Source organism: Gadus macrocephalus, chromosome 4, assembly GCF_031168955.1.
Source record: "Gadus macrocephalus chromosome 4, ASM3116895v1".
NCBI classification, from domain to species: Eukaryota; Metazoa; Chordata; class Actinopteri; order Gadiformes; family Gadidae; genus Gadus; species Gadus macrocephalus.
The window spans coordinates 11,195,569-11,208,369 of NC_082385.1; the positions used below are offsets into that span (position 1 = coordinate 11,195,569).

At 40.2% G+C, this 12,801-nt stretch overlaps 1 protein-coding gene across 1 annotated transcript; it reads left to right on the forward strand.

Moving 5' to 3' along the window:
* Positions 1-937: 937 nt before the first annotated feature.
* LOC132455071 (myosin heavy chain, fast skeletal muscle-like) lies at positions 938-12,463 on the forward strand. Its single transcript, XM_060048780.1, has 41 exons — positions 938-1,060; positions 1,971-2,009; positions 2,096-2,314; positions 2,412-2,555; positions 2,646-2,802; positions 2,895-2,922; positions 3,058-3,169; positions 3,620-3,712; positions 3,795-3,858; positions 3,976-4,074; positions 4,213-4,316; positions 4,584-4,722; positions 4,845-4,963; positions 5,050-5,199; positions 5,290-5,460; positions 5,553-5,853; positions 5,997-6,067; positions 6,200-6,287; positions 6,393-6,510; positions 6,630-6,753; positions 6,846-6,982; positions 7,072-7,327; positions 7,420-7,662; positions 7,747-7,923; positions 8,018-8,163; positions 8,253-8,343; positions 8,432-8,821; positions 8,922-9,048; positions 9,223-9,341; positions 9,453-9,649; positions 9,735-9,918; positions 10,018-10,183; positions 10,285-10,409; positions 10,503-10,811; positions 10,901-11,104; positions 11,203-11,328; positions 11,409-11,579; positions 11,663-11,767; positions 11,856-11,951; positions 12,035-12,166; positions 12,344-12,463. Exons 3-41 carry the CDS (start codon positions 2,108-2,110, stop codon positions 12,362-12,364), a joined length of 5,811 nt encoding a protein of 1,936 aa, XP_059904763.1. The 5' UTR covers positions 938-1,060; positions 1,971-2,009; positions 2,096-2,107; the 3' UTR covers positions 12,365-12,463.
* The last annotated feature ends 338 nt before the right edge of the window (positions 12,464-12,801 follow it).

The window sequence follows — 12,801 nt, forward strand, 5'->3', positions numbered from 1 at the left end:
AGTAGAAAGAGAATGCACATCAGATTATCCCAGTTAAATACAATGGCTGTTGGCATTGTATTTAACTGTGGCACGTGAAACAGATGTTCCTGTTAAGAAAGACACCTTTGAATGGGCTAGCCTTCTTCAAATTATCATTGAACTAAAAAGGTGTTTTTTACATTGTGCAAAGGTAATTGTTAATTTATTTGTTTTTGTTTGTTCTACATATACATTTTCACAATAGTAAAGAGTATATCATAGGGATTAGAGAATGCTATTTAAGTGCCACAGGAAAAGCAGGCCTTCTTTGGAGGCTAATGATAGTGGTGGGCCTCCTGTCAACACATGTTTGGAAAGTACAAGCAGTTACTCCATGTTAAAAAGCCACACAAAGCTCTTTATGACATGCAGAATCCTGTTTCTTACATTCTGCCACTAGGTCAATCACTTCCTAAGGTTTACACATAAATACCAGTTACATAATTTTATGAAACTTGCATAACTAAACATAACCACAGTTAGTTAATTGCCAGTCTAGTCTATCGACAAGACTGTAACACAAAGTGATGAGTATTCGAAAATGAAATATATATGCAGCACTACACCCATGTTAATATTGTGTTTCATAAATAGTCTGGTTGGTAGTAAGCACTAGGCATGCCTTAAGTTCTTAAGTTCTAATACTATGCATTTGTTTACATTATTGTATTATTCATACATTTTGAGCTCAAAGTGTAATGTGAATTAAAGATTGTTAAATATTAATTTGTCGAAAACTATCAGTGACATTCTGGATTTGCTTTATCCTCAAAGGTAAAAAATCTGTACACATAAAACTGTGCTGTGCTGTGTGCTATAATTTAAGACAGAATAAGCAATGCATTAGAATTCATACTCATGTACACATGTAAATAGTAAGTACGTCGGTAATAAACCCCATGTGAAATATAAACCAAAGCTATAAGAGGGTTTACCCCTCATGCCCATATTGAGTGTTGGCTTACCCTGCGGGCTAGTATATAAGAGGACCCAGAGGGATGAACAGCTCTCAGGGCAGTTGAGGAAGTAACAGCTAGTGGTAAGTCAGAATGTAGATAAAACTCTCATGCATTAAAACTTGAATGCTCTGTTTGACATTCACTTAATATTTTTGTGTAATTTAGAGATTATTATAATTATGAAAAAAGTATCTTATCACCAATTGAGCAAAAACTCAATAGATGAGGTTGTTTGATAGATCCATTAATTGTATTTGTTTATTTAGTCTGTAAATGTAAAGCTATATGGCATGGCGTACAAGTAAAGGTCCTTTTATATTGAATGTGATTGGTCGTCACGTCTTTTATCACAGCAATAAATAATAACAAATCATTGAGCTGAATGGGACTATACCGTCTCCTATCCCGGAAAAGGGCTTTAAATGTACGAGCACCAGGATCACATTTTCATTCTACGAATCAGATTACCCGATCAGAGTCTGGTAACTTTTTTCATGGTCACCATGGACAATGTACATGTTGTGGGATATGTTATAGGTAGCAGGTTTTAAATTTTTTTCTTATTGGATCCAAAGTGGTAAACTGCATTCATAGACACATAATTATAGCTATCGGTTTTATGTATTGATCATTTATCTCCATAGCAGTCTGCGCTACAAGCAAATGTTTCCTTGCACTACGGCATGTGACTATAGGTTGCTTTCGATAAAATTATTCTTATTTCAATGGGATTATACAGTTATTTAAACATACTCATGAATGTTATAGTCCATTTCCGTTCGAAGAGTTGCCACTAAATCCTACACACTGGACCTTTAAACAAATAAAACCGATTGACCACATGCATTGAATGACCAATGCATGTCATGCAGTGTGATTGTAATTTAAGAAATACGAACCAGCATTTACAATACACTGCACCTTCTGATGATGCTACAAATTTCCTCTGTCATATGAAATTGTGCAAATAACATGTCTTTCGATTTAAAGGCTGACACTTGAAGATTTCTCATTGGTAAGAAGAACAAGGTAAGAGTTATTTGACCAAAGCCATACCGATCTGTATAAAAACCATTTGAGCATATGAGATACATCAAAACATTTTATTTTCACAGTAAGCGGCCACCATGAGTACGGACGCGGAGATGGCCATATATGGCAAGGCTGCGATTTACCTCCGTAAGCCAGAAAAGGAGAGGCTTGAGGCCCAGAGCACGCCCTTTGATGCCAAGAGTGCTGCATATGTGGCTGATGCTAAGGAGCTGTACGTCAAGTGTACCATCATTAAGAAGGAGGCTGGCAAAACCACAGTGAAAGTGTTGGCTACGGAAGAGGTATGCTGCTTGTGATTTATTGCTATGCAGAAAATAGTTTGAAACGTTTAAAGGTAAAAAATGAAACGAAACAAAAGATGGGGTGCCTTTTTTTTAGGAGAGAACAGTCAAGGATGATGATGTCACACCCATGAACCCTCCCAAGTACGACAAAATTGAGGACATGGCCATGATGACCCATCTCAATGAAGCCTCTGTGTTGTATAACCTCAAAGAGCGTTATGCAGCATGGATGATCTACGTAAGATATTTTACCAACTAAATGAAGTAAAATAATATCCAATGATATCCCAGATCATATTAATGATCATGTCTGAACGATTTCCTTCAGACCTACTCTGGGCTGTTCTGTGCCACTGTAAACCCGTACAAGTGGCTCCCAGTGTACGATCAGGAGGTTGTCAATGCCTACAGAGGCAAGAAGCGTATGGAGGCACCACCCCATATCTTCTCTGTCTCTGACAATGCCATCCAGAACATGCTCACTGGTATGTACAAGAAAGTCGGGCAAAAATAAATGTTATGATGTATGGTCAACATTTTTGGATAAATGTAATACTTTGAATGTTTTTTTTTGCAGATCGGCAGAATCAGTCTGTCTTGATCACGTAAGTTTAAACCTGATGGTGTTGAGTTGGATGATTCAACATTACGTTGAATCAAGTAAAATATGACCTCACAAAAATTTCATGAAGAATCAGACAATGGAAAAAAACTCTAAATTACCTCATTTTCATACCCAGTGGAGAATCCGGTGCTGGAAAGACTGTGAACACCAAACGTGTCATCCAGTACTTTGCTACCATCGCAGTGGCTTCTGACAAGAAGAAGGACCAAGCCCCTGGAAAGATTCAGGTATGCTTTAAAAAAAAAATATATATATATATATATATATATATATATTAGGGATGGGCGTGAGGAATCGATTACTCGAGTACAGCTCGTTACAAATGAACTCGGTTGGTGGACAGGCAAACTCGAGTTTGCATAAACACACACAAAGTTTTCTGAAGCAAATGTATACATTTTCTGTGCGGCGCCATTAACGCATGCCGTGGGCACAAAGCAAATGAAATGTATCAAATTCCTGTGTGGCGCGTGCCGTGCCGTGTGCAGGCACGCCAGAATTCAAAAAGTTAAGAGATGGCGGTAAAAGCAAAGCGCAATAAGCGTAATCGATTCCTCACGCCCATCCCTAATATATATACATATATACATTTAAAAAAAAAACATGACAGACATGACACACACAAAGGATGTAGGATGACCTGAGAACTGAGGATCAATACTGGAACTTCATCATAGGGGTCACTGGAGGACCAGATTATTGCAGCCAATCCCCTGCTGGAGGCCTACGGTAATGCCAAGACTGTGAGAAATGACAACTCATCTCGTTTCGTAAGTACAAACTTAGTATGTCAAACAAATTAAATGACATACTTGATCTTTGAAAAAAACCTGAAATGAGGCTTTTCTACAGGGTAAATTCATCAGAATCCATTTCGGTGCAACTGGTAAACTGGCCAGTGCTGACATTGAGACGTGTAAGTATCTTGTATCCAAATAACAACAAATTAACTCTCATTATTGGGGGTCTCATAATGGGTTTTGATCTCTTAATGTGAATCAAAACATAATAATAATATTTTAAAACCATGAAGATCTGCTGGAGAAATCCCGAGTGACATTCCAGCTTCCCGATGAGAGAGGCTATCACATCTTCTTTCAGATGATGACCAACCACAAACCTGAGATTATTGGTAAGATTAGTAGTGAGAAATAAATGTTGCAGTAAGATGTATTGTTATATAGGGTTGCCTTTAACTTATCATTCAGGATTCTGAAGTAGAAAAATAACAATTAGAATCATTAAAGTGACCATTTTCTATTTTCTGCAGAAATGTGCCTCATCACCACCAACCCCTACGACTTCCCCATGTGCAGTCAGGGTCATATCACTGTGGCCAGCATTAATGACAAAGAGGAGCTGGATGCTACTGATGTGAGTCAATGTTTACAACTACCTTAGGTAGGTATTTTAATCTGCAAGGACTAACCGGGACCAGAAAACTATGAGGACTTTAACTCAATGTTACAGCCTGCGGAATCTACTCAGAATGGTTTCAGCCCGATCTCAGTGCGCTCTGCTCTGTCCGCGTACAGCAGAATCAGGAAATCTCTGTACAGTACAAACCAAGGTAGAGTTAATAGAGACTCTTTGAATACTCTTTGAATTTAATTTCATATTATATACTTTATTTTCCTACAGGATGCTATTGATATTTTGGGTTTCAATGGTGAGGAGAAGAATGCCATCTACAAGTTCACGGGTGCTGTGCTTCACCACGGTAACTTGAAGTTCAAGCAGAAGCAGCGTGAGGAGCAGGCTGAGCCTGACGGCACTGAGGGTGAGTTAAAAATGTTTTAAAACAACCACTGAACATTTCCAAAGTCCAGGTTTGCTGTCATTAAATGTATTCACTATCTGTACGAATTTGTCATCATTCTTTCTTTCATATGAAAAATGCAGAGGCCGACAAAATCTCCTACCTGCTTGGTCTCAACTCTGCTGACATGCTCAAGGGTTTGTGCTACCCCAGAGTGAAGGTCGGAAATGAGTTTGTCACTAAGGGACAGACAGTACCTCAGGTATGGAAATACCAAGGAATACCTTTCAAAAAGTAATTGCAATAGTTGTAATTTGTATGTATATCTAATCTTCCACCACGCTCTAGGTATACAACTCAGTGAGTGCCCTGGGCAAGTCTATCTATGAGAGGATGTTCTTGTGGATGGTCATCCGTATCAACCAGATGCTGGACACCAAGCAATCAAGATCATCCTATATTGGGGTGCTGGATATTGCTGGTTTTGAGATCTTTGATGTAAGATTCAATTTCTTATCACAACAATTTCCCTGGCTAAAAGCAGTGTCTACGCGGATGAACGTTCTCTAAACTAATGTTCTCTATCAGTACAACAGTATGGAGCAGCTGTGCATCAACTTCACCAATGAGAAACTGCAACAGTTCTTCAACCACACCATGTTCGTCCTGGAGCAAGAGGAGTACAAGAAGGAGGGCATTATCTGGGAGTTCATTGACTTCGGTATGGACTTGGCTGCCTGCATTGAGCTTATTGAGAAGGTAAACATGACTTATATAACTAAATATCACAATTCTAAGTCTGATTCAAAACTATCTTATCGTAATGTTTCCTAATATGTTTTTCTGCATAGCCAATGGGCATCTTCTCCATTCTTGAAGAAGAGTGCATGTTCCCCAAAGCCTCAGACACTTCCTTCAAGAACAAGCTGTATGAACAGCATCTTGGCAAAAACAAAGCATTTGAGAAGCCCAAGCCGGGGAAGGGCAAGGTTGAAGCTGACTTCGCCATGGTGCACTATGCTGGTACCGTGGGCTACAGCGTCGCGGGCTGGCTGGACAAGAACAAGGATCCCCTGAATGACTCTGTTATTGGACTGTACCAGAAGTCCTCAAACAAACTGATGCCTGTCCTGTACCCCGCTGTAGTGGAAGGTACATATTCATACCATGTCATCATAGTTAAAAACTGTTGACCCATTATATTGTAATACCCATTTATTTTGAAGCCATTTATTGCCTCTATTTTATAAACAAAAACTGGAACATTTTTACTAATTAACAATAATCTAAAACAGAGGTCGGGGGTGCAAAGAAGGGAGGCAAGAAGAAGGGTGGCTCCATGCAGACTGTGTCATCACAATTCAGGGTAAGGTTAAACAAGCAATTACATGTAGAAATACATGTAATTTGATGCCATATTTCATATGTATTCTCTGAATTTGTTCTTTATCAGTTAATTTGTATATATTTCATATTTTATTCTGTGATGTGTCTTTAGGATAACTTGGGCAAACTGATGACCAACCTGAGGAGCACCCATCCTCACTTTGTGCGTTGTCTCATTCCCAATGAAATTAAACTACCAGGTAATATTTCTTCAAATAATCTCTACATTCGAGGTTGATGTTTTAGTAGGATATAGCAAAATGAATGTCATATTTTAAAAGTAAAAAATCTATAACACTTCACAGGAATGATGGAGAACCACCTGGTTATCCACCAGCTGAGATGTAACGGTGTGCTGGAGGGCATCAGAATCTGCAGAAAGGGCTTTCCCAGCAGAATCATCTATGCTGACTTCAAGCAGAGGTATTACCTAATTGACAGAACAATTCTATTGTCACGATAATACAATTCCTTTGCCTACATATTTAAAACTTGTTTATATACACCTTTCTTTTAAACACTTAACATACTCACTCCTATAGATACAAAGTACTGAATGCCAGTGTCATTCCTGATGGACAGTTCATTGACAACAAGAAGGCTTCTGAGAAGCTGCTTGGATCCATTGATGTGCCTCACGACGAGTACAAATTTGGACACACCAAGGTCTGTTTATTGTTGTCAAAAATTAAATATTTACCGGATACTTCCCTGATACTGAAAGATAGTCTCTGACAAGATGTCTTTCTTACATTAAGGTGTTCTTCAAAGCTGGTCTTCTGGGTACTCTTGAGGAGATGCGAGATGAGAAGCTGGCATCTTTGGTCGGAATGATTCAGGCTCTCTCTCGGGGTTACCTCATGAGGAAGGAGTATGTGAAAATGACAGCTACAAGGTATGTTTCAAAAGATTGATACATAAGAAGTTTTGCTATTTTGTCAAATCAAAAATGTTGCATTAAAATGGACTGCCTTTTCGCCACAGGGAAGCTGTTTACACTATTCAGTACAACATCCGCTCATTCATGAATGTCAAAACCTGGCCATGGATGAAGGTGTACTACAAGATCAAGCCTCTTCTGAAGACTGCTGAAACTGAGAAGGAGCTCTCTGCAATGAAGGAGAACTATGAGAAGATGAAGACAGACCTGGCCACTGCGCTGGCCAAGAAGAAGGAACTTGAGGAAAAGATGGTTTCTCTACTGCAGGAGAAGAATGATCTTGCGCTGCAAGTGGCCTCTGTAAGTAAAAATGTTTATCCGTCTCAACATGTACACACAATGAGATACATGTGATATTTGATATGACTGATATGATGACACATTTTAAACAGGAAGGAGATAATCTGAATGATGCTGAAGAGAGGTGTGAGGGACTCATCAAGAGTAAGATCCAGCTGGAGGCTAAACTCAAGGAGACAACCGAGAGACTAGAGGATGAAGAGGAAATGAATGCTGAGTTGACTGCCAAGAAGAGGAAACTGGAGGATGAATGCTCTGAGCTCAAGAAGGACATTGATGACCTGGAGCTTACCTTGGCCAAAGTGGAGAAGGAGAAACATGCCACTGAGAACAAGGTTTGCAAAGATTCTTTGAAAGGAGATTAAATAAAATACAAATAAGCATGTTCCACGCATTACACATAATTTTGTTTTGTTTAGGTGAAGAACCTTACAGAGGAGATGGCCTCTCAGGATGAGAGCGTTGCTAAGCTATCAAAGGAGAAGAAAGCCCTCCAAGAGGCACATCAGCAGACTCTTGATGACCTACAGGCAGAGGAAGACAAAGTGAACACTCTGACCAAGGCCAAGACCAAGCTTGAACAGCAAGTGGATGATGTGAGGTTCCTTTCTAACCCTCCTTTCTGACATTAGAAAAAACATGGTTATTCTTTTGAAATGCAGTCAAATAAAATATAATTTTTAATTGCAGCTTGAAGGTTCTCTGGAACAAGAGAAAAAACTCCGTATGGACCTTGAGAGAGCCAAGCGAAAGCTTGAGGGTGACCTGAAATTGGCTCAGGAATCAATAATGGATCTGGAAAATGACAAACAGCAGTCTGATGAGAAACTCAAAAAGTAATGTGATCGAACAAAAATCGTGCTTTTGATTAGAAAGATTCACAAGAAGTATGTTAATAAGTTATGTGGTATTGTTTCATCATCAGGAAAGACTTTGAGACCAGTCAGCTTCTAAGCAAGATTGAGGATGAGCAGTCCCTGGGTGCTCAGCTTCAAAAGAAGATCAAGGAGCTTCAGGTAAGACAATATATATGACAATCCCACATGAATGTTTCATAAATATTAGTACATTCTTACAAAGTATTATGTGTTCCTTACTTATTAGGCCCGTATTGAAGAGCTGGAGGAGGAAATTGAGGCTGAGCGTGCTGCTCGTGCCAAGGTTGAGAAGCAGAGAGCTGATCTCTCCAGAGAACTTGAAGAGATCAGTGAGAGGCTTGAGGAGGCTGGTGGAGCCACTTCTGCTCAGATTGAGATGAACAAGAAGCGTGAGGCTGAGTTCCAGAAGCTGCGTCGTGACCTTGAGGAGTCCACCCTGCAGCATGAAGCCACTGCTGCTGCTCTGCGTAAGAAGCAGGCTGACAGTGTAGCAGAGCTGGGAGAGCAGATTGATAACCTCCAGCGTGTCAAGCAGAAGCTTGAGAAGGAGAAGAGCGAGTACAAGATGGAGATTGACGACCTCTCAAGCAACATGGAAGCAGTTGCAAAGGCCAAGGTGAATTATCTTTCAAATTAAATATACCATATTATAATTAATACTATATAATCTGTATAAGAAACCACTTGTGCTAACAAGTAAAACGTTGTATCACCAGGGAAATCTGGAGAAGATGTGCCGTACCCTGGAGGACCAGCTGAGTGAAATCAAGGCCAAGAGTGATGAGAACAGTCGCCAGATAAATGACATCAGTGCTCAGAGAGCAAGGCTGTTGACAGAGAATGGTAAGTATTCACAATTACTTAAAGAAAAACCTGCATATTAGAATAGCCCTAATGATAACCATAAATAACCTTAACACTAACCACCAAGAAATGCAACCCAACCTTATTCATATATTTAGGGGGAAAATGTGGTATTGCTATATTTTATAGCTAACAATTTATGTCATCACCTAGGTGAGTTTGGTCGTCAGCTCGAGGAGAAAGAGGGTCTCGTCTCCCAGCTTACCAGAGGCAAGCAGGCCTTTACTCAGCAGATTGAGGAGCTGAAGAGGCTCAATGAGGAGGAAGTCAAGGTAAACCATCATTTTTATTCATTTAATTTCATGATTTCATTATGTCATTGCAGATTTTACATTTCTGTATATTTAGATGTGTGAATTTATTGAGACAATCACCTTTTGCAGGCCAAGAATGCTCTTGCTCATGGTGTGCAATCAGCTCGCCATGACTGTGACCTTCTGAGGGAGCAGTTTGAGGAGGAGCAGGAGGCCAAGGCTGAGCTGCAGCGTGGAATGTCCAAGGCCAACGGTGAGGTGGCTCAGTGGAGGACAAAGTATGAAACTGATGCTATCCAGCGCACTGAGGAGCTAGAGGAGTCCAAGTGAGTCAAATACTTAATATCTTATCTAAAGTACACGTTCTATTTGATGAATGTCCACAAATTAAACCATGTGATACTTTAACAGGAAAAAGCTTGCCCAGCGCCTTCAGGAGGCTGAGGAACAGATTGAGGCAGTGAACTCAAAATGTGCCTCTCTGGAGAAGACCAAACAGAGACTCCAGGGTGAGGTGGAGGATCTCATGATTGATGTGGAGAGGGCCAACGGACTGGCTGCCAACCTTGACAAGAAGCAGAGGAACTTTGACAAGGTGTTTTGTCATTCATTGAGATGGCCGTTTAAATTGTTTTATCCTTTTATTATTCTTCAAGTGATTAACATGTACCGCTTTATTAACAATATTGTGCAGGTTTTGGCTGACTGGAAGCAGAAATATGAGGAGGGCCAGGCAGAGCTTGAAGGAACTCAGAAAGAGGCTCGTTCTCTCAGCACGGAGCTTTTCAAGATGAAGAACTCCTATGAAGAAGCTCTGGATCAGCTGGAGACCCTGAAGCGTGAGAACAAGAACCTCCAACGTGAGTTAAACTGATCATTTTGGCATCAATGATTCCTATATTACTACATATATAACTTTATTGGAATTCATGCAAACAACAATATTTAACCCTCTCAACAGAGGAGATTTCTGACCTGACTGAACAAATTGGTGAGACTGGAAAGAGCATCCATGAGCTGGAGAAATCCAAGAAGCAAGTGGAGACAGAGAAGAGTGAGATCCAGACAGCCCTAGAGGAAGCTGAGGTGACTACAAAAAAAAAGAAAGAATCTAGTGAAATTGTATTTATTATGAAATAGAATATGTAATGAATATGCCAACATTGGTTTATAATTTAGGGTACTCTGGAGCATGAAGAGTCCAAGATTCTGCGTGTCCAGCTGGAGCTCAACCAGATTAAGGGTGAGGTTGACAGGAAGCTGGCTGAGAAGGATGAGGAGATGGAGCAGATCAAGAGGAACAGCCTGAGGATCACTGACTCCATGCAGAGCACGCTGGACTCTGAGGTCAGGAGCAGGAATGATGCCCTGAGAATCAAGAAGAAGATGGAGGGAGATCTGAATGAGATGGAGATCCAGCTGAGCCATGCCAACCGCCAGGCTGCTGAGGCTCAGAAGCAGCTGAGGAATGTTCAAGGACAACTGAAGGTATGAACTAAACTACTGTACAGGGCATAATATCTGGACATTTGTTTCCTGTTGTGACATCTTCCATGGTGTTTTCATTTTCATTTTAGGATGCCCAATTGCATCTTGATGATGCTGTCAGAGGAGGTGAAGACCTGAAGGAGCAGGCGGCCATGGTGGACCGTAGGAACGGTCTAATGGTGGCTGAAATTGAGGAGCTGAGGGCAGCTCTGGAACAGACAGAGAGAGGCCGCAAAGTGGCTGAGCAAGAGCTGATTGATGCCAGTGAGCGAGTTGGACTTTTGCACTCTCAGGTAAACAAACAAACATATTCTTCCAAGAAATGCTCCCAAGTTCCCTAAAATATTTAGCAAGATTACATGCGTGTCATAAACACTGACATTCATTTTAGAATACAAGTCTTCTGAACACAAAGAAGAAGCTGGAGACTGACCTGGTCCAAGTCCAGGGCGAGGTGGACGACACCGTCCAGGAATCCAGGAATGCTGAAGAGAAGGCCAAGAAGGCCATCACTGATGTAGGTTTTGTATTATTTTCTTATTTCATTGAATTGGACATTGCTTGAACTTCTGATTAATATGTTATATTTTATATTAGGCTGCCATGATGGCTGAGGAGCTAAAGAAGGAGCAGGATACAAGCTCTCACCTGGAGAGGATGAAGAAGAACCTGGAAGTCACAGTGAAAGACCTGCAGCACCGCCTGGATGAGGCTGAGAACCTGGCCATGAAGGGTGGCAAGAAGCAGCTCCAGAAACTGGAGTCCAGAGTAAGATACGGGCACACATGGACGTATTTACAGTTACAGCATAATAAGAGTATATTTATTGAAAATATATTTTATTTCTTAAGGTGCGTGAGCTGGAAACAGAGGTTGAGGGAGAACAGAGACGTGGAGTAGATGCTGTTAAGGGTGTCCGCAAATATGAGAGGAGAGTGAAGGAACTCACCTACCAGGTATGCCAGCTACATTGAAATTAATATATAAATCAAAGAATATCAGAAAAGACTACAGTCTGAGACAGAACCATTTTCATTACTTTAGACTGAAGAGGATAAGAAGAATGGTGCCAGACTCCAGGATCTTGTTGATAAGCTGCAGCTGAAGGTGAAGGCTTACAAGAGGCAGGCTGAGGAAGCGGTAAGTAGAAACAATGTAACAAAATCAGGTTGTTGCATCAATTTTGTACTTCTTATTTAAACAAAACATGAATGTTCCTACAGGAGGAGCAGGCCAACTCTTACCTGTCCAAGTGCAGGAAGGTTCAAAATGAGCTGGAGGAGGCTGAGGAACGTGCTGACATCGCTGAGACTCAGGTCAATAAGCTGAGGTCTAAGAGCCGTGATGGTGGCAAGGTAAGATCATCACTGTATAATGGTCTGTTCAAAAGCTGGGAGATTTACCACTTTGCAACTTGTCCAGGTGTACAAGGCATCTCAAACACACTATAAGCCCATTGACTCAGAAAGAAATTAAATGCAAACAAAAATGTTGGTTGGTTTAATCATTATCTTTTTTTTTACCTTCCCCAGGGAAAGGAGGCAGCTGAATAAGATGTAATGCTTCATTGTACATTTATAAATGCATGTCATAAAATATGACTTCTTGTTTATAGTAAATTATGAGCTGCAATAAAATATTATTACAAAGCATCTTTTTTGTGGGCCGTTTCACTAATTACTTCATTATTTTGACTTACAATTGGCCATTCACCACCATTTCACCAACTTTTTAACTTTAAACTGTCGATAATAATGAATATGAAAACAAAATTGTACAGATAAGCACAATTTTGGAATGGGCACTATGAAATATATTATAACAGAAAATGATCACTGAAATATGATATGTATATTCATCAGTTGTTTAATGAGTCAAAGTTGTGCCATGCAAAAGGTTTACTGTACATTTAAGAGTTGAAGTAACAATTCATACTGGCGAACAAACAACCCCAAAACAATTCCTGAAACTCAATAACCTTACTTTTGTC